The sequence below is a fragment of the Pongo pygmaeus genome, chromosome 9 (genome assembly GCF_028885625.2).
Source record: "Pongo pygmaeus isolate AG05252 chromosome 9, NHGRI_mPonPyg2-v2.0_pri, whole genome shotgun sequence".
Taxonomy (NCBI): domain Eukaryota; kingdom Metazoa; phylum Chordata; class Mammalia; order Primates; family Hominidae; genus Pongo; species Pongo pygmaeus.
In genome coordinates, this window is record NC_072382.2 from 115,984,329 (window position 1) to 116,006,043 (window position 21,715).

General features: G+C 49.4%; 1 protein-coding gene across 1 annotated transcript in view; it reads left to right on the forward strand.

Moving 5' to 3' along the window:
• The window catches only part of ZBTB16 (zinc finger and BTB domain containing 16), a 195,701-nt gene extending 174,844 nt beyond the window's left edge, over nt 1-20,857 (forward strand). The window contains exons 5-7 of the mRNA XM_054441490.2: nt 7,301-7,471; nt 12,395-12,562; nt 15,187-20,857. Coding sequence (XP_054297465.1) covers nt 7,301-7,471; nt 12,395-12,562; nt 15,187-15,416 — 569 coding nt within the window. The 3' untranslated portion in view covers nt 15,417-20,857. The remainder of the gene's footprint in view (nt 1-7,300; nt 7,472-12,394; nt 12,563-15,186) is intronic.
• Nucleotides 20,858-21,715: the final 858 nt, after the last annotated feature.

Consider the following 21,715-nt stretch of genomic DNA (forward strand, 5'->3'; position numbering starts at 1 on the left):
GGTGTCTTAGGAAAGAGTAATCCCCCACGATGTCAGAGAGAGCAGAAAGACATATCTGAAGGATTTGGGGGCTGGGGGTGGAGGGAGGGGGAAGTTTCTAGTTTAAATCAAGATTTTCACACCCTCCTAAATTTGATATTTTCTTTCTGTGGGGAGAAGAAGCTTTCGGGGTGGCAGGGGAGGCAGTCCTTCCTTTGTCGGGTGAGGTTGGGTACGATTGGACGTGAGAAGCCCCTCCGGGGTACATGTACATGCACAAGCACACACAGGCATGCACACACCCCAGCACATGCACACACAGCAGTCCCAGCCTGCTTACCAAAAAAAGCTGGAGTATATTTAGATCCCTCTGCTCCTTTGATTAAGAAACTGCTTATAGCAGGAGATAACAAGAGCTTTGCTCCAAGAAGGTGTAGCACCTGAACATCTTCTCCAGCTGTGTACCCCTCTGATCCTCTTCCTTCCCGTCTATTAAAGAGATAATTGGTATGGAAATGGCACAGGTGTAAACATGAGGGGTTTTGTGTTTCATAATTTCAGACCCCATCATCACCTGGGTGAAATACCCTAGGTCTGTGTCACCCCTTCTGCCTACTGTTCCACCCTGACCTGGCTTTCTCCCTTCCTTCCTTTCTCCCTTCCTTCCTTCCTTGCTTTCTTTCTTTTTCTTTCTTTCTTTCTTTCTTTCTTTCTTTCTTTCTTTCTTTCTTTCTTTCTTTCTTTCTTTCTTTCTTTCTTTCTTTCTTTCTTTCCTTCTCTCTCTCTTTCTTTTTTTCTTTCTTTCCTTTCCTTTTCTTTTCTTTCTTTCTTTCTCTCTCTTTCCTTTCCTTTCCTTTTCTTTCTTTCTTTTTCTTTTTCTTTCCTTCTTTCCTTCCTTCCTTTTTTTTTTTTTTTTTTTTTTTTTTTTTTGCTAAAATTAAGCTTGTTTTAAATTGGAAGACTTTGAGTCATACATGACCTATAGTCAAAACTGGCTGTGTCGCCACTTGGGGGTCTGGTGTGGGTCACCTTCCCTGGAGATACAATTGATGCAAATGTGGCCCCAGATATTTGCATGGACCCTGCCCATATTACTAAGAGTCATGCTCCTTCTCCTTGAGTCTTGATAGCGTCATCCTTTCTACATGCATCCCCTTTTCCTACTTCAGATTCCCTTTGAGCAGATACCCTGGGAGTCCAGGCTAAGACTGAGTCCCATTCATTCTTCAGAAGAACAGAGGTGCTAATTCCTTGACCTGAAAAATTATTTCCTTGGGTCAAAGCTGACTTATATATCTGATTTACATTGAAATGTACAGATTGATAGAAAACAATACATTTGTAGGATTTACATGGTCAAAAACATTTGTCAGTTACATCATAACAGGGCTATGAAGTTAGGGTTGGAAAGGGCAGGTTAGTTATGAATTCTCTTTCCTAGATGAAGAAGCCAAGGTTAAGGACAACAGCTACCTGGACTAGGATCACAAATCCAAGAAGGGCTGCACCTCTGGGCCAGAATTGGGATCTTTGGACTGTTTCACTGTATAATATGGCAAAACTGATCCTTCTATGGTCTGGGTCTTTGCTTCTGAGCAACAGCTCAGACATGGAGTAAGAACGAAGGAGTCCTGTCCAGCCAACCAGACAGACACAGGGGGCCTCAGTGAGATCCGCTGTCTGTGGGACACTTGTCATTACGGATTTCCAAGGAGAGTCTTGTTGGATGCTCTTAGTGGTAGTTTCATTTGTGGACTGTGGTCTGAACTTTCCTCATCCCTAGCCCTCTGTCTGTACCATGACTCTCCTCATACCTCCTCCCCTACCCTTTGTGATTGTCTCACAACCCCTTATTTATTTTCTAATTCAACATGCAGTTATTAAGTGCCTACTCTATATCAGGCCGTGTGCTGTGTGTTGGGGAATATAAAGATAAATACAATAGTTCCTTCTTTGTAGGCTTATAATCTATTAGGCAGAGCTGAAAATCCAAAATAAATGCAATACAGGGCTTTACGTGATATAACAGTGAGAGCTCAGAGGAAGATGGTGTTGTTGGCACTGAATCCTAAGTGGTGTAACTCCTCAAAGATGCCTTCTCTAGGGTCAGATTCCCAGAAAGTAGCAGCCCACAGACAACAAAACAGCTCAGGCATGTGTATTGTGCAGGGCTGCCATGACTCATGATCCGGGTTGTTCAGTGCACAAGGGTACCCAGCTGAGGAGGGAAGAGCCCAAAACCCTGCCCTCTCTGTACTCACCATAAATATGCAGCCAGGTATGTGGGGCTGCCCAGAGGAGGAGACATGACTTTCTAATTCAGATGAAGGTGTTGTTTGGCTGGCATTGGCTCTGTGACCGCATTATAAAGATTTTTTGTGTGGATGGATATCTCATTCGATGTTCTCGATAACCACAATATGGCAGATAAGGAGCAAATGGATCTGGTGAAAAAAATGACTTGCTCAGGGCCACAAGGCGAGTATGTGGGAGAGCTGGGACCCCTGTGCTGCTTTTCCTTCCCCTGAGTCATGCGGACCATCTGACTTCTGAGGGTCTCGTTTATTTATCCAGTCAGAGCACCTCCCCTCTCCCCAGTGGTACCAGGCCTGACGTCTCTCCATAGCAGAGGATGGAACCCAGGCGTTGAAGGGAGCAGAGCGTTCCAGTGCTGCCAGGCACCCCCCGTCCCGCCGCACATCTCACTGCAGCTAATGAATTGCTAATACAATTTTCTAGATAATTTTATTTCCATAGTCCCACATTTTAATGTGTTTCCAAAAGCTAGCATTTATTTGCTTAATCTCCCAGTGTAATAGAATCTGCCCTGACTCATCATACATGCGAACAATCAGCTAGGCTGAAACGCCAGCAAATTGTTTAATAACTCACATCTAGTCTCTAGATTTTTAACTCGCATGCACCAATAGCTTTTCTTGTGTCTCATCCACATCTCCCCCGCCCTTTTCAATTTTTTAAAAATACTTTTCTATCATCATAGCTGTTAGTCTCTAAGCAGAAAAATGGGGAAAGTGGATGCTGAGTCTCAGAGGCTCCCCTTTCTTCCCCTGGGAGCCTTGGTTGGTGGATACGTGGCCAAGGAGCACCCCTGCACCTTGTGGAATGTCCCAGGAAGGGGAGAGAGACCACTGTAGGGACATCATAGCGTTTCCTTTCCAGGTGGTGACCGTATAACTTCCAGCCTGTTGGCCAGGTGTGGAACTGGCCATCTGGGATTTTGTGCATGCCGCTCCTCCCTTGCTATCCCACCTTTCTAGGATTTTCTCTCTCCCTTTGCCCTGGCAGCCTCTGCCCTGGTCTGGTCCCTACCCTCCTCCAGTGGTCCATCAGCCCTCTCGCTGCTTCTAACCACTTGCTGCTGCTGTTGGTCCCCATGTGTGCCCAGAGTCACTGGCTTCAAACCCAGGTCGGACTGTGCTAGCACCACTCGTCTTAGTCAATTCAGGCTGCTATAACAAACTGCCACGGACTGGGTGGCTTATACACAGCAGACATGCATTTCTCACAGCGCTAGAGGCTAGGAAGTCTGTGATCAGGGTGCCAGCATGTTCGGGTTCCGGTGAGGGTCCTCCTCCTGGTTGCAGACTGCTGATTTCTCTCTGTCCTCACATGGTGGAAGGGGCTAGCTAGCTCTCTGGGCCCTCTTTTACAAGGACACTCATTCCATTTTAATTACCTAATTATCTCCCCCAGGCCCCACTTCCTAATACCATCACCTTAGGGGTTAGGATTTTAAAAAAGGAATCAGAGGGGGACCCAGACATTAGGATCATAGCAACCCTCGGTCCTTTCATGGCACTGCATTGCCTGTAGAATAAAGTCCAACCTGTCCTGCCTGGCATGTGCAGCCCTCTGATCTGACTCCCATCACCCTCCCAGCTTGTCTCCATCCCCAGGGCCTGACCTTGGCCCCATCTGCTCTGACATTTGCCAGTGGTGTCTCTCTCCTTAGCGTGGCACATGTGTCCCAACTTCTTGTCCTTTGCTTCTCAGATACTCAACTTTTAAAAGCCTAACTCAAAATCTCAGAAGCTCTTGGAGTCACCTTGCCTTACCCTCTGGGTGGTTGTTAACTCGGCATCTCCCACTAGTCTGGGACCCAGTTTCTCTGCTCAGCCTCAGCCTGCCCCTGGTCACCTAGCACAGTGCCTGCACTTGGTAGTGGCTCAGTGAGTTGGCTGAATGGACATGAAGTGGGTTCAGGCCACCCTGAGAAGTGGGACAGCATAGTGGGGCAGCATCGAGGGGCCTTGGGAAGACCAAGGGGGAAGAGTGCCGTGGTCTGCCTTGCTGGGTGGTATTGACCCTCAGAGCACCTGTGGGTCTGGCTGTATAGGCTGAGATGTCCCACTGGGAATGCCATTGACGTTCCCTCTGCCCAGGTTCCTTCCATGCGGGGGAATCTCAGAGGATGCATAAGGAGAAGCCTTGGCTCTTAAAGGGCATGGCTGGCCCCCAAAGCCTACTCAATCCTACTGATTTAAGGTAGCTGTTTGAACACCTGGCTTAATTTGGGCTCTCTGCGGGGTGGGGGTTAAGGGCAGAGAGGGGGTAGATGCTGGGGACCCTCAAGTTGAAGGAGTGGGGGCCACTGGGCACAGAACGCATTGCAGATGCACTGTGCTCCTATGTATGTAGGCCAAGCAGGGAGGGACGTTGAAGACTCACTGTCAACCCTTGGCATTGCTTCTGTCCGGAAAGATACATCTCTCATTATGAACCCCTCCAGCAAGTGGAGCTGAATACCTTACTCAACATTTCTGAGAGACGTTGGTGGCTCCCAGTGGGATTGGAAGGCCTCAGATAGCTATGCCTTGTGACCCAGCCCTAGCATCCGCCCACTCCTGGCCAGGGGTTCTCTAGCCATTGCTGGAGCTGTACTAGAGGCAGGAGTCCTCTGTACTGTCCTTACTGGGTCTCTTCCAGGGTAAGCCCAGACAGGCAGGCAGTCAGCTCCAGAGGTAGCATTGAGCCCAGCCCCGTGGTTTCTGAAAGACAAACCGAGATATTTTCAGATCCCAACTCCGCCTCTTTCTGTGTGATCTTAGGCAAGTTATTTAATCTCTGTTTTACACTAGTAAAAAGGGTGATAAGAATGCCTGCCTTGTAGGATTGCAGGTTTTAAATGAACTGACAACATAGATAAAGCACCTAGCATAACGCCTAGTTTTGCTCCCCTTCCTTCCTGCTTTTTGTTGGCGAGGAGCAAAATCCAGTGCTGGCTGCTATTCTCCTTCCCTGCTCAGCCTTCCTGACTGCTGGTGAGATGGGGCGTGGCTCCAGGTGCTTAGACTTCAGTGTCTGCAAAGGGAAGGGATATCAGTGTGGGTGTGAGGGGCACAGAAGTGTGGGGGACAGTGAGAGGTGGGCCTTGCCTGCCTACTAGTCCATCCTAACCCAGCCATGAGTGGGAAGGAGGTGGTGAGGAGCAGACCTCTCACTTGCTATCTCCATCGATGGCCAGGAAGGCAGGGAGGTTCTTCGTGCCATCCCTTCTCTTCCCCCTACCTTCTACCAGACACTTCCCGATTCCACGCTGAGCAGCCCGTGGCTTCCAGCAGCCAAAGCTTTGCCCCTCCCCCCACCCACTCTGGACTGGACTGACAGATGCTAGGCCTACTTACGTTTCCTGCTTGTGCCTCCCCACACAGGGGACAGCGGTGTGGGGCCAAATGCAGGTGATATTGCCCAGGCACCAGCACAGAGACATACAGGGATGGGCCTAGCCGGGGAGCTCCTGTGCTTAGGAAAACAGAGCCCAAAAGGGTGGGCACTGAGCTGCCAGTTAGGACTCAGACACAAGGTCAGATACTTCCTCCTGTGGTGCTGCAGCTGGAAATTTCCAGCTCTGTGGAGCCATGGCTCCAGAGCAGTGTCAGAAAGGGATTGGTAACAACCAGAAAATGGCAGCCTGTATGTGTGGGGTACTTTGGGGGTGAACAGCCAGTTAGAATTAAATGAAAATCTCACATCACTCGCTAGCTTTCAATCCTTTGACAGTTGCCCATCGGGTTTAGGATGGAACCTAAAGCTCTTTACATGGTTTGCAAGACCCTGCATGGCCTGGCCCTTGGCTTTCCCTTTAGCCTCCTCTTCTTCTTCCCCAGCTGCACTGCACCGTTCCTCTGTCTGATCCTCCCACCGGCCATGTTTCCTCTTGGCCCAGCATGTTCACAGACACTATTCCATCTTTCGGATTCCACTGTTCACCTGGTGTTCTGGGTAACGTCGGTCATGAGAGCAGGGACTTTGCATGGTCTTCCGTGGTTATATCCCCAGTGCCAAAAAGACAGCCTTACTTGTAGAAGGCACCAAATAATACTTGTTGAGTGAAGGGACCTAAGATTCATGCTTTAGTTAGTGGAGAAGTAGTTAAAAAAAAAAATACAGGATCTGTAGCTAGTCTTGGGAAAGCATTACAATCTAGGGTGCGTGGGTGTGAATCCCAGCCCTGCCACTTATGAACACTATGGCAGGAGTCCCCAACCCCCGGGCCATGGTCTGTGAGGAGCTGGGCTGCACAGCAGGAGGCGAGTGAGTGAAGCTGAGCTCCGCCTCCTGTCATATTAGTGGTGACATTAGATTCTCACAGGAGCATGAACGCTATTGGGAAATGCATTCAAGGGATCCAGGTTTCTCACTCCTTATGAGAGTCTAATGATAAATGTAATGTGCTTGAATCATCCCAAAACCATCCCCCCACCATACATCGAAAAATTGCCTTCCACGAAACCAGTCCCTTGTGCCAAAAATGTTGGGGACTGCTGCTCTGTGGGATTTTGGCCAAAGTACTTAATCTCTGTGTGCCTCAGTCTCCTTGTCTAAGGGGTGAGGATAACAGAGGCTAGCTTTTTGAGTTTTGGATTTATATTAGTTACGTTAGAACAATGGCTGGCCCATAGTATCTTTGTTATTGTTTTTCTCGCGGGGTCTACCTTGCCTCCCCCACTTTTTGCCTCGGACTCTGTGAAGTCCATCTGGTATATGCTGTCTTAGTACCTTGCCGCCTTTTACATACCACCCGACACAGTTGCACATTACCCTTGCTGTTGCAATGTATTTGATCAACGTCTATCCTTTAGCTTTAGCTTCCAGAGCTCAGGAACCACGTCGATTTTGCCCATCACTGGGGCCACATACTGGGTGCTCAGTGTTGCATAGCCTGGGCCAACTCTGGATTTGCCGCTGAGCATGGGGATTTGGAGGTGTGAGTCCCGACACTGGCTCTCACTCCAGATGGGTAAAGAATGCACTTTGTGTTCCCACCTTTCTGAGGCACCCCCTCTCCTGTCTCCCACAGGCACTGACATGGCCGTCTTCTGTCTGCTGTGCGGGAAGCGCTTCCAGGCGCAGAGCGCACTGCAGCAGCACATGGAGGTCCACGCGGGCGTGCGCAGCTACATCTGCAGTGAGTGCAACCGCACCTTCCCCAGCCACACGGCCCTCAAACGCCACCTGCGCTCACATACAGGTAGGTCAGTCCAGCTGATGGGTGGATCTGGGTCTCTGGGAGCCAGTGTCTATATTTACCTCCAAGGACGTAAAGTGGAGGTGGTGGGCTGAGTCAGCCCTCAGTCCTTCTGCTCAAGCCTTGGACATGTAGAGGCTGGCCGTCGTGCAGGTAAATGTGGACAGTTCTCCCAGTCCCCTCCTGTGGACCATCGGTTCAAAGTCTTTCCGTGTTCAACACAGGATGCTCATTAAAAAGGCAGGCTCTTGGGTCCCACTCTCAGAAACTTTTATTCCATGGGGCCAGGGTGGGGGTCCCAGATTCAGCATTATTAATATGTATTCCCAAGGGATTCTCATGTATGTAGACCCAAAATGAATTTTGAGAAAAACTGACCTGCTGGGTCTCTTAACATTGTCTGCCCTGCCTCCCACCACTCTTGATGCCCCCGCCGCTCCATCCATACACATTTCTGAAGTCAGCTTCGGGCTTCTGAGGGCAAGTTGAAGAAGTGATCCTACTTTCCCCACAGTAACGAAGGCCTGTACTTGGACCTTAACCCTGTTTAAGGAAGACAAGGAGGGCATTTAAACGATGAGCAATGAAATATGGCTGCTCAGCCAGTTCCAGGTGATGGGACAAGGGAGGGGTTATGAGGTAAGGAGGCTGGGCCAGGTGCTGAGGGGCTGGCCATTCCCTGCCATCAGCCTCTAGGGCTTCAGGGATGGGGACACTTGGTCTCTGATGGCCAAGAGGCATTTGCTTTCCTGCAGCAGCCCCCAGTCTTCCCTAACAGGGGAGTGGATGGCTTAAGTTCCTTATTTTCTCTATGACAAAACTGGGGCTCTGCTGAAACTACCTGGTTAAAGGAATGCCCATTTCTGAGTCTGCCTTTGTGTGCTGTGTTTGTAGGGAGGGTTGGGGTCAGGTCTCTATCTGGGTATGTAACAGAGCATATACTAGTAAAAACCTCTGCATGCCATGTAAAGGAACAGTAGGCCCTCTCCTCATTTTGAGAGTCTTGTCACAGCTCAGAGATTGAGTATGCAGACCAGGTCTTGCATGGGTGGCAGGCTCTGCCGAATAAGGGAAGAGCTTTACTTCTCATGGACTGAGCTGGCCTAGCCAGCCAGCAGCAGGTATCCTCATTAAGGAGCCTTCCTGGCTCTCACTTCTGGTTGCCATTTTGTTCAGGGGAGCACATTGCCTTAGCATCACCAGATTTGCACAGAACAACTTAAAATTTCTGGGACAGGACGGAGGTAGGGCCCAGAGGGGGGGCTCAATAAGAAGGGCCCAGGAGGGTGGATGTTGGCAAGGACTTTCTCTACAGCAACTGCGTAAGCGTCTCCCCTGCAGCTATACACACCTTCCTATGAACGCCTCCCTCAACAGGTCTCCAGGTTCATTCGGTCTTATGAAAGATGGCTAGATACCTTTCAGCCACTTCTGAGCATGCCGCTGGGTCCAATCAGTTGGCTTCATGTGACTTGAATGATCTCAGTCCTGCTAAATCCACCCAGGATATGCCCTGCTTTGACCATGCCACCTTCTCAGAGCTCAGATATGAAAATGTCACATGCTCTTGTGTCAGTCATAGCTCAGATCCACAGGGAAGGGCTGTTTCCAGAGTTAGGGAGAAGCCCTTGCTTATTCTAGGAAACACGGAGCATGTGTGCTGCCTATGCACACGCAGAGAAACACCCATCAATTTTCACACCAGCGAGGCACTGTGCACACAAACCATATACAGGCTGTGCACACCCCACACACAATGCCTTATTAATATTCCGTTGTTCTTGGCGCATTTGCTGCTGGGGCCGGGTGTTTAGCATCAGCAGCTGTGTTTGGTAGGTTAGTCCAGCCGTGCTCTTGGCATTGATGGATCCCTGATTCACACGGCTCATCATATAATAAACCTCAGCTGTGCTGAAGGGAGGGGCCGGGAGGGAGGGGCCTGAGGAGCCAGCAGGATGGGGCTGGGGTGGGGAGGACGACAGACACTGGGCTTGGCCAGTGCCAAAGAAAGCACCAAGTAAGGACAGATTGGCGGCGGTGGCGGGGGGGAATGGAGAGGGGGTCACAGGTGCACTGGGCAGGCTGGAGGGGGCTCTAATTAGTCTCGTTTGTCCTGCACTTAATGTCAAGCTCATTAAAGAGGCTACAGAGTTAATCAACATACCACAAATTGGATTTTGAGTTCTGCAGCCAGTTTTGTGTACATTATGGCCACACTGACACAATCAGCTCTCAGGGTGAGGATTTCACGCCAGGTGCGCACCGTGCTTCCAAATCGGGATGGGGATACGTGTGTGTTGGTGACTTTCTTTTTTTGTTGTTGTTGTTGTTTGTTTTTCCTTTTAAGTTCTTTTTATTCTTTTCCCTGGGCAGACTCAAGAATTTCCTATTTAAACTCATTTAACATGTGCTCCACTTCATAATTAAATTCATAAAAATCGGATCAAACGAACTCCTCTGTCTTAACCCTTTGTTTTTTAAATTGTTAGGGACCCCTCTGGAGGGGAAAGGCACAGGCAGCCGCCCCCCGCCCCCCCACCGCCGTCTTCCCCCCCGCCTGGCTGGGTGGCTGCCGATGTACGTTTTAATTACCGGCTCCGGCTGAAGTCTCACGTGGCCTTGGCTTTATTTATTTATTTATACCTTAATGAGGATACTGAATCTTTGATTAAAGTCGTAATCGTTGCCGATTCAGTAAGGAGGGGGAGTTGGATGTCAGACCAGATGGGGCTGTGAGTGCAGACGCACAGAGAGAGTGGGTTCGGGTGCACACACACAGACTGGCCCTTACTGTGTTAGACACACAACTAATTAGTACCAGGGTCTGCACAGCCCTCCACTCCCTTGAGTTTGATGGGGCTGGGGGCCAGGCGGTTCCCATGGCTCTGACAGTGAGGATAGGCAGGTAGCAATTTCCCCAGCTGAGAACCCTGGGCCTTGGCCCATCCCCGGATCTGCAGGTGAGGGACTCGCTGGCCGAGCCTCTAAGCCAGCGCAACACCCCATAGATTGGGGTGAACTGGTATCAAGGCACGATGCCACTCTTTGAGCTTCTCCCATCTGATTCCTTGATGGAAGTGCCCCTCGCATGGCATGGGTGCTTCTTGCAAATCTTCCACCCATGAGAAAGTCACTGATCAGAGCCCAGCATCCGCTCCCACAGAGCCCTAAAAACCCCTCAGAGCCATCGGAACAGATGAGAATTTATGTGGGTACAGGGGCCTAACTTTGGGAGGGGGCAGCTTTGGTTAGTGGCCCGAGGAGGGGAGAGAGAGGAGAGAGTAAAATATCATTTTAAAAAGGAAGTGAAGGCACAGGCATGCGAGTCTATAACGAGAAGGACAATTTATGCCCAGGCACGAGTGCAGTTTGACATGGGGATAATGAAAAAACGTAGGTCATTGTGGATGACTTAAACCTTCAGCAGCTGAAGAAAATGTATGAAATGCAGAGGACATTACACGGTTGGCAGCCCCGCACATCTGCAAAGGGACAAGTGAAATACAGTGGGCCATTCTTTACCATAAACTGTGGTTGTTGGAGATGCAGCCCAGAGAAATTGTAATTACAGTGACAAGACGAATCAGCGATATTTAAATATTCATGAACAAAGTCTGGGGTGATCAATCTATCTTTATTGTCTGTGCCTTCACTCCTGTAATAAATAAGTAGCTGGAGTCCTCACCTTTCATCCCCCAAGCCCCCCACTTTGGGTATGAAAGGCAAGATGGTTATTTTGCACACCCCAACCTCTCATGCTCTGGAGATTTAAGAGTGGGATCCTCAAAAAAGAAAAGGCAGTTCTCTCCAAGTTTCATAGACCCACGATTTCCTGAGTCTGTTCTGGATCCTCCCTGTGCGACGCACTGAGGCTACGAGAATGGGTGAGGCTTGCTTCTTATCCTGGTGGTGCTTCCATGCTGGAGGTATGATGGGCAAGCCAGTAGATACAGCACAGTGTGTCAGCAAGCTGACAAATATATGGTACCCTGACTCTAGAGCCAGACCTGAATCCCAACTCAGCTCCTTACTTGCTATTTCACCTTGGGGATGTACAAACCTGAATCCCAACTCAGCTCCTTACTTGCTATTTCACCTTGGGGATGATGTGGAAGCATCTCATTTTTTCTCAACTATAAAATGAGAACAATATCTTTCTTTAAGGTTGTTGCCATGATCATCTGATGCGATCACATCACACATCTGAGTGCTCAGGAAATGTAGCCCATTTTAATGTGAAAGTTCCATAAAAATGATACCACACTAATAAAAGAACAAAATTCTGGGCATTTCTTCTCTTTGGGGACACAGCAGAAAGTGTGATTCATTCTGCCTTGGGAACTAAAGGGAAGTGTCCACACGGGGGTATCATATGAGCTGGGCTTTGAAGGATGATTAGGAGTTCACCAGGGAGAAAAGAAGAAATCGAGCAGAGGAAACAGCTATGTAAGACTGTGGAGGAAGGAAACTGGGGACTGTAGAAGATGTTTGGGGGACAATGTGAAGTTCCCCAAATTGGAGAGATTTCTTTGAAGGTTGGGGAGTCAGGGCTGGAGTGACTTTCACCCTTAACCTAAAGGAAGGAGAGACGAGGTCATCTGAGAAGCAAGATGGTGAGGTCTCATGTATCCACAAGGGGGCTTGCTTTCTGGGGACTGCTGTCCATCCCTGAAGCAAATGGGCTCTCTTTTCCCAGGGGTGGCCCTTGCCCCACAGATGATCATGGGGCCACAGTAAAGTATGGTCATGTGTGAAGACAGGTATTGCTTGTTTATTCAATGGAGGCGTGGCCGTGGATCCTTAAGGTGTCTTTGGAGGTGGTGAATACAGGCCGTCTCATCCCTCTCATGCACTGAATGTTCCTACTGTCCCCTGAAGAGGGGGCAAGGATAGGCAAAGGCCTGATCCAGCCCCTTGTCTCCACAGGTGACCACCCCTACGAGTGTGAGTTCTGTGGCAGCTGCTTCCGGGATGAGAGCACACTCAAGAGCCACAAACGCATCCACACGGGTGAGAAACCCTACGAGTGCAATGGCTGTGGCAAGAAGTTCAGCCTCAAGCATCAGCTGGAGACGCACTATAGGGTGCACACAGGTACCGAAGGCCAGGGAGGGGCCTGAGCTGGCTCCGGGACCTGGGCGGAGGTGGGAAGCAGATGGTCTGCTGGAGAAGCCTAAGTGAGGATGATCCCAGGCTGAATCAAAGAGTAGAAGAGGTTCTATTAAGGGCTGGTATGGTGGCCTGAGGGCCACCACACCCCAGTCAAGGCGGCCTGAGGGCCACCAGTCAAGGCCAAGGCAGACATTACTAATCAATCCCAGCACACTTTCCAGTGAGGCAGCTATACCAATAGTTGAGAGGTGACATGCAAAATGATGTCTGTATATGAGTCCTGAATTAGGGGTAAGTTGGTCCAATTAGCTGAAAGTGAAGGTTAGGGTAATTTCATGTTACTCAAGGGTTAGAGTAAGAATTACGATGCATTGAATTAGGTTGTTATGAAGGTTGGGAAATTGTAAAGTTAGATTGTGTTTGGCTCTGAGATTAGAAGAGCAGATATATTTAATAATCCCTGTATGCATATGATGTTTTACCATTTCAGAGTGCCTTCACATTTTTTTTTTTAGACGGAGTTTCACTCTTATTGGCCAGGCTGGAGTGCAATGGCACGATCTCAGCTCACTGCAATCTCTGCCTCCCAGGTTCAAGCGATTCTCCTGCCTCAGCCTCCCAGTTACCTGGGATTACAGGCGTGTGCCACCACACCCAGCTAATTTTGTATTTTTTTTAGTAGAGACAGGGTTTTGCCATGTTGGTCAGGCTGGTCTCGAACTCCTGACCTCAAGTGATTCACCCGCCTCGGCCTCCAAAGTGCTGGGATTACAGGCGTGAGCCACCATGCCCGGCCACATTATTTTTTGTATTGGAAAAAGAAATGTGGGCCACTGTTTTCCCTGAGGTCAAAAGACAAAACAAGTGAAGGGTCTTCCACAGTTTCCCAAGTTGGGGTCAGTGGAGTCCTGGAGCTTGCTTGTGAAAGCTAATTTTTCACATTTCTTCACAACTTCAAGTTCAGTGACATCACCTTAGTTGCTTAAAATTGGCCACCGTAGGAGTATTCACATCATAGCAATCAGCAGATGCTACAAACCAGGGCTTTTTGGAAAGCCAGTCATTAAACATTTACCACCAGCACACTGCTGGTTGTGGGGAAGGTTGATTTACAGAAGGGTAAGAGGTGGTGGAACCTGGAAAACAAAGACGCCCCCTCTGATCAGGGGAGACAGCTGTCCTGTCCGGAGGAAGGGGGAGAGGTGGCTTCAGGCAGGTCCTGCTGGCTTAGAGGAGAGCATGTTGCATTTGGAGGGGAAGGGTGGACAGAAGGAGCAGTAAGCAGAGCTACGTGTTGTCAGAGCTCAGTTTTCGTGCCCCAGTTTGAGCCCACAAGGAGAGGGTTGGGTGTCCGTTGATGACAACTATGGTGGCCCAGAGGATTTCCCAGAGCCCTGGGGTTTCCTTAGCCCCTTGTCGGGGATGTGACCTGGCAGGTGGATCATTAACTGTATTGGCAGTGACTATTGTAAATAGCTGGTCGATAGTTAGATCACTTTGGCTGTTCATTACTTCATTATTTGCTGGGGCCTGTGCGCGGGGGAGTATTGATAGCGAGATGGCTGGCCAGTTAATTACTGTATTGAAACAAGGTTCCCTTACATCCTCTGCTCAGCTCTAGGGGACTCTATGGAAGAAAAATTGGGGCATAGAAGGCTAGGGTGTGGCTGTGTTCTCCCAGGTTCTTTATCCCTCCCATCCCACCCCACCCCCAATTCCAGCCTCAGGAGGGAGGCAGGGTCCAGGGCAAGGTCTTAGCGGTTTTAGCAGGATAGGCCGGGTGCGGTGGCTCATGCTTATAATCCCAGGACTTTGGGAGGCCGAGGCAGGCAGATCACTTGAAGTCAGGAGTTCAAGTCCAGCCCGGCCAACATGGTGAAACCCTGTCTCTACTAAAAATACAAAAATTAGCCGGGCGTGGTGGCAGCACCTGTAATCCCAGCTACTTGGGAGGCTGAGGCTGGACAATCACTTGAACCCGGGAGGTAGAGGTTGCAGTGAGCTGAGATTGCACCACTGCATTCCAGCCTGGGTAACAGAGTGAGACTCCATCTCAAAACAAAAAAACAAAAAAAAGGGCTTTAGCAGGATAGATGTCCCCAGGTACAGCATATTTGAAGGACTGGGTTCCCTCAATTTCCCCCCACCCCTGCTCCCCACTGTAGCCCTGAAAGGTCTTGATCCACCTGCTCTCTGGATGGAACTGTGGCTTGAAGAGCCATTCCTGAGGACTTTGGGGCCTTTCTCTTTCTAGACACCCATTTTCTTAATTAGAAAGGGAAAAGACTGTGGCCTTGGGAGAGTTAAGAATAGTAAGACAAGGAGCTGGGCAATCCAGTAGTCAACTAGCTACATGTAGCTAGTTAAATTAGTGACAATGAAATAAAATTAGAAAACTGTAGAGCTCTAGTCACACCAGCCTCATTCATAGCCATGTGTGACTGGTGGCTGCCGTCTTGGGTGGTGCCTTCATTGTCCCAGAAAGTTCTGTTGGAGCAAGCCCAGCTGGAGGAACCCAGCTTCCCTGGCACGCCTGAGGGTGACATGGTGCCCTCACCGCCCTCTGTCTGTTCTCACTTTCTTCTGCCCTGTCCCTCCGCCCTCAGGTGAGAAGCCCTTTGAGTGTAAGCTCTGCCACCAGCGCTCCCGGGACTACTCGGCCATGATCAAGCACCTGAGAACGCACAACGGCGCCTCGCCCTACCAGTGCACCATCTGCACAGAGTACTGCCCCAGCCTCTCCTCCATGCAGAAGCACATGAAGGGCCACAAGCCCGAGGAGATCCCGCCCGACTGGAGGATAGAGAAGACGTACCTCTACCTGTGCTACGTGTGAAGGGAGGCCCACGGCGGTGGAGCTGAGCGGGGAGCCAGGAAAGAAGAGTTGGAGCGAGATGAAGGGAGGACTATGACAAATAAAAAAGGAAAAGAAAAAAAAAAAAAAAAGAGAAGGAAAAGGAAACCTGGTAGCTTTTTGGCCTTGGATTCTCTCTGGGCTCCAGATGACCTGGATGCCAAGCCACTGCCCCTCCTCTGGGGGCCTCCACCCTCCTCTCCCGGCTGGAGGTTTGCCTGATTTTCTGGGATGGGGTGGGGTATTTTGTTCACTCAAATGGTGGCACATTTTTCTCCTCCCTTCACCCATATCTTCCTTTATGTGTCCAGAAATGGAGGCTAGAAAGCAGGTGAGAGGTCCTCTGGTCAGAGCCACACGGTCTGTGCCGGCCTTCCTCCACCAAGACCCCCAGAAGATGAAGGGAGGGAGGAGGCGAGCCAGAAGGGCACTCCCCTGCTGATGGGGCTGGGCTGGGTCACTAGCTGCTCAAAATGGCAGCTCTAGTTTGCTGGCGGCTGACTGGGGAGGGGAAGGGCTCTGTTTCTCTTCCCACCACTCAGCCCACCTGCTGCTTTCCTCTGCTTTGCCACATCTGGGTGTCCCCTGGTGGTCTCTGAGAGCCTCGGGACCCCTGCCCCTCCCCCAGCTCTTTGTTCCCAGCCTCCCTTTGACTCCTGTCCTCCAAGTCCCAGGGGAGTCCCAGCCCCTCAGGGACCTGGCGGTGTCTCCATCCTTCTCCTGTTCCCTAGTGGGATAGCTGCCTCTGACTTCAGGGCCCCTCCTACACTCAGCCTTCTGAGAACACAAAACAAATCCAATACCCCACCCTAGTCCAGCCCCATCGTGAGCAAGATTCCTGCTGTGCTGCTTCCAAAATGGAAAAGCATCACAACTAAATACCTAATATCCTACCAAACAAACCACAGTCCCTACGTAGCCCTACTTCAGTCCCAGGAGAAGGAACCCATGAACGGGCTGAGGTTCCAAGGGTAGGTTGTGGATGTTTTTCTCTAGAGGGGCGCCACACCTGGAAAAGAGGACACCCAGCCCGTGGGGTGAGGGAAGCTGGGCAAGGGAGGAAGTTGTTGAGTCACACTGGGGACCCCAGATGTAGTGAGCTCAGCAAGAAAAGCCAGGTCCAGATAGAGTCGCACAGAATTCCTGACTCACAGCGCTCCTCGCTCCTCGGTCCACAGTGGAGAGGAGGAGGAGGAGCAGAAGGAGGAGGAGGAGCTGCAGGAGGAGGAGGAGCTGCAGGAGGAAGAGGAGTTGAAAGCGCTTTGGCCTTGTGTTATGTTTTGCTTCTTTTCTGTGTCCCCTGTTAGCACATTGTACTTGAATTACCTCAGTTTTTTGTGACCTCATGAGCTTTTTTAACCTCTGTATCTCTTTTTTGGTTGGGGCTTGGAGGAACGGGGAGGGTGTTCTTTTTCTGTTTCTTGTGTAAATTAATAGTTGTTTTTATAGACTTCAGCTGGCCAAGACCCTCCCCGTGCCCCTGGAGACCAGCCTCCCAGCTGGCAGGAACTGTGCAGGAGGAGTTGATACTCAGGATCTGAATGTGAGGGCCGGGGAGGGCAAAAAGCTTGGGTGGGGAGGGGATGTTGCATTGGGGTCTCATGGTCCCCAAAGGGCACTAGGGAGTCACTGCTGGCTCTGCCGGTGCATGAAGTCACCTGTGGCCACCATCCGTTCTGCCTAAAACACTCTGGAGAGAATCCCACCTTTTTTACAATTTGCTGGGCCATTGAGGTTTGAGGGCCTGTGTTTGGATCCTTGCAACTGTGTGGTCTCACCTCTGTGCGTGCATTCTCATTGCCAGAATTGGTGTATTTTCACGGCTGGTCTTTGGGGAGGGGGGCGGGATCCAGCCTTTGTTTTGTTGTGTTGGGGTGGGGGTGTTGTTTTTCTAAAAGCTACCTCTTATGTTTGTCCAGTTGTTCTTTTGTTCCTTTCCGCCTCCCATTCTGCTGCTCTTCCTCCCTCTTTTCCCCAACCTCCCCCGACCCTCCTGAATTTTGGAAAGCACATTTGCAATATTCGTGTTTGCTTTGGGACGGACCCTCCGTTTCATCTCATGCTTTATGTGTAAGAGTTTTTTATTATTTTTTTTTCTTTCCTTTCTCTCTCTGAGAAAGTTGTGGCTGCGTTTTGATCTTAGGTTTTACAAAGTCGTTTAGGGAAGCGGTTTTGGGGAGAAGGATCACGAGGAATGTAGGGAAGCCGGAGGGATGGGTGCTGCTGCGACGACCCCCCTGTCCCTCGGCCCCAGCCCTCCTGCCCTCCCCTTCAATCTCATCCACCAAATCTGAAGGCCTTAAAATTGTGTGTTGGGAGGATGTGAATTGGGAGGACGGTGTCACTAGACTGTTGATTAGGGATGATAAAGTAGGGAGGATGCTATTTTGCAACTATAATAACGACTTAGTGTTTTGGAAAGGAAAAGAAGTTAAACTTGAAATACGTGACTAGAACAGTTGTCATGTTTATAATGTGAAAAGGGTGAAATCATTTGGGGGAGGGGCCGTCTGTAAGAAATCATTATGCACTATGGCTGCCTCCTCTGGTCTGGGAAGAAGCGGGGACTGGCTGGCCCTCAGGGGATCTGTAAATCCCAGAAAACAGTATTTTTAACAGCAAGATGTCATTCAACATTGGTGGGGAAGGAAGAGAAAAAATCAAACTATTCCATAGAACTAGCTGGCCCCCTCACTCCCTTGCCCTTCCCACTCAGCCTGGGCCCCTCCCCGCTCCATTCATAAAAGCTGAGAGGGTTGAGCTAATCTTTACAAATTGTAATATTTTTGTAGTATCTGTTAGTTCCTTCGTCAGTTCTGCAGAACCTTGCCCTTTCCTTTTGTAATGTGAATAGGAAGACAAAAGACAAAAAAAAGTCCACCACCACCAAAATATCCCTTTGTACATGTGTGTGCGTGTGCGCGTGTGCTTTGTGTGTATGGTTGTGTGTTAAATCATGCAGTATTGTCGTAATCTGGTGTTGCAGCATTGGATGGTACTAAATCAGCACCTGGATGCCCCACCCAACCCCATGGGCCCTGCAGACCCCATAGGGAGGTAGGGGGATAGCTCAGGGGAGTGTGGTTTCTGAGGGCAACTGTCTGGGGACACCTCTGAACTTACTGTACCCTCCTCTCCCCATGAAGACACCTGAAGAGAGTCTTAACACGCCTCTTCTCCAACTTCCTACCCACAACAACAGAACAGTTCTAATGTTGCACGGCCTAGTGGCCAGGGGGCAAGCTAAGAAGCTGTCTGGAGGCTTTATATGTGTCTGGAGTTAAGGGGAGAGGAGGAGGGTAGAGGGGGGTCTCTCCCCAGGTGGGATCTGAATATCTGTCCTCCCGTCTTCTTCATGCCATCTGACTCCTTCGGCCCCCTGGCTGCCTTTAGCTGTGGTACTGCTGACAACCCTGCTTGCTACTGTTATCCAGCACAGTGAAAAACTTCTCCAGCCTGGCAAGGCCACGTTGGTTAATAGTCGCGTTCCCATATCCAGCTCCTACAAGTATGTCCCTTAATGCATTTGGTGACATTTACACCTCACTCATGTGCTCTTTCCCTATTCACTCCTTCACTCATTCAAAGCATTAAAATCCTATGTATATATAGGATAGACAAATATATAGATATATAGATATATATATAGCAAGAGATTGATATAAAATAGTAAATATCATTGCTGCTTTGGGCTGCTTTGGAGGAGGAGGCCATGAATATGGGGAAAGCAGATCTGGGGTGCAGGGGTGGGTAGGGAGGCTGGGGGACCCAGTGATTCAGTACAATCCAAGGGATGCAACACGGGCTTGTTTAATCTTTGTGCCTGAACAGTTTTTCCATGTTGAGAAAAAAAAGAAAAAAAAACTGCTGCAATTTTTCACAAGTGTATGGTACCTTTCTGGATGCTATTGGTACAACTGCTGTGGATGGAAGAGGGCCATCGAGCTTACCTCCCTATAGGGGAGAGAGCAGAGGTGGGGCAGCCTGTCGACTCTGTCCATGAGGGGTGGTAGGGTCGGGGTAGTTTTTGGGCCTGTTTCCCGGCAAGCCGAGCTAGGGTGAAAACTGGGGGCGCACCAGGATGTGAGATAGAAAAGCAGAAGATGAGACTCTGTTCATTCACTTTTCCTAGGCCCATCCTGCGGTCATCTTTCGCCATCTTACCTCCTCCTTCCTGGAGCCTCTGCCGGCTTGGCTGTAATGGTGGCACTTACCTGGATATTTCAGTGGGAGTATGAAAGGCGAGACTCACCCTACGCGGTGGGACAGATGGGGAGAGGAAAAAGGCAGAGATGGCCAGGAGAGGGGCGCGGGACAAACCAGAGAGGTTGGGTCAGGGGAAAAGGGTGGGGAAAAAGAGGGGTGCAGGCCCTGCAGGCCGGTTAGCCAGCAGCTGCGGCCTCCCCGGGCCCTTGGCATCCAACTTCGCAGACAGGGTACCAGCCTCCTGGTGTGTATCATAGGATTTGTTCACATAGTGTTATGCATGATCTTTGTAAGGTTAAGAAGCCGTGGTGGTGCACCATGACATCCGACCCGTATATATAAAGATAAATATATATATATATGTATGTAAATTATAGCACTGAGGGCCCTGCTGCCCTGCTGGACCAAGCAAAACTAAGCCTTTTGGTTTGGGTATTATGTTTTGTTTTGTTATTTGTTTGTTTTTGTGGCTTGTCTTATGTCGTGACAGCACAAGTGCCAGTCGGATTGCTCTGTATTACAGAATAGTGTTTTTAATTCATCAATGTTCTAGTTAATGTCTACCTCAGCACCTCCTCTTAGCCTAATTTTAGGAGGTTGCCCAATTTTGTTTCTTCAATTTTACTGGTTACTTTTTTGTACAAATCAATCTCTTTCTCTCTTTCTCTCCTCCCCACCTCTCACCCTTGCCCTCTCCATCTCCCCCTCCCGCCCTCCCCTCCTCCCTCTGGCTCCCCCGTCTCATTTCTGTCGGCTCCATTCTCTCTCCCTCTCTCCTGCCTCCTGCTGCCCCCTCCCCAGCCCACTTCCCCGAGTTGTGCTTGCCGCTCCTTATCTGTTCTAGTTCCGAAGCAGTTTCACTCGAAGTTGTGCAGTCCTGGTTGCAGCTTTCCGCATCTGCCTTCGTTTCGTGTAGATTGACGCGTTTCTTTGTAATTTCAGTGTTTCTGACAAGATTTAAAAAAAAAAAAAAGGAAAAAAAAAGAAAAAATGAATTTACTGCTGCAGGTTTTTTTCTCTCTCCATGTGTCACTAAGTGAAGTTTGTGCCTTCTATAGCAAAGAGAATATTTTTTACATCCTACTAACAGTAGATTTTTTTGTAGTGAACATTTTTTGTATTTTTATTTATAAGTCTCATAAGAAAAATAGCAATGTTCAGTTGTATACCTTGAATCTGCAGTTAGAAGAGAATAAAGTTAATTCATTTGTCTCTCGCTTGAAGCGTCCCACCTTTTTATTGAAGTACTTGGTTTTTTTTTTTTTTTTTTTTGCCTTTTCTTGTGTGGGGAACATGGTAGAGGAATTAAGATTTTTGTGTGGGGACTGGGAAAAAGAAAGCTCTGTATTACACATATTTAGACTTATCTATGTGTCACTTTTATGCCACATTTACAAGGCACATATGCACTGAATAACATTTTTCTAATACTTTTTAGTTAAAAAAATGTTAAATATGTTAATATCGTATGATCCTTGGTACAGTGTGCTAGGTAGGCACTTGTTCACTTATTCAGCAAGACCACCGTGTACCAGTTACTGTTGTCGGCACTGAGAATTACAGCAAAGGACAAAACAGACAAGCCCTGGCCGCCCTGGGGCTACCATGCTAGCGGGCCGCTGAGTCGGAATCTGTGGCTGTGTTAGGATAACTTGCTCAGGATTGCACGGCTGGTGAGCAGCAGTCAGAACTCCATCCACCTCTCCTGACACTAGGCCAGGTTCCTTTATTCCAGAGCTCTCAAAGCAGGGGTCTCATGTCTTCTTTAGTCTTTAGAGAGACATTTTCAACTGACTCCTTAGCGGCTAAGCAAGCTTCAGAAATTTCTCAACAAGAAGCTTCCACACAATCAAAGGTCCCTGCCTGCGTCTGTAGCAGCCAAGAGCTGTTAAGAAAGGAGATTGGAGCAGGTGGCCTTGTGCAGGGGAGGGGATGGGTGGGAGGCGGCCGTGCAAGCTCTGCATTGTCATGGACGGAATAAAGGATTTCCACAACACTCAATGGGTACGATTCCCTCCCTGTCTCATCTCCCTGTGTCTGGGCCAAGCCCTCTTCTCTGGCCCTTTCCCCGTTCC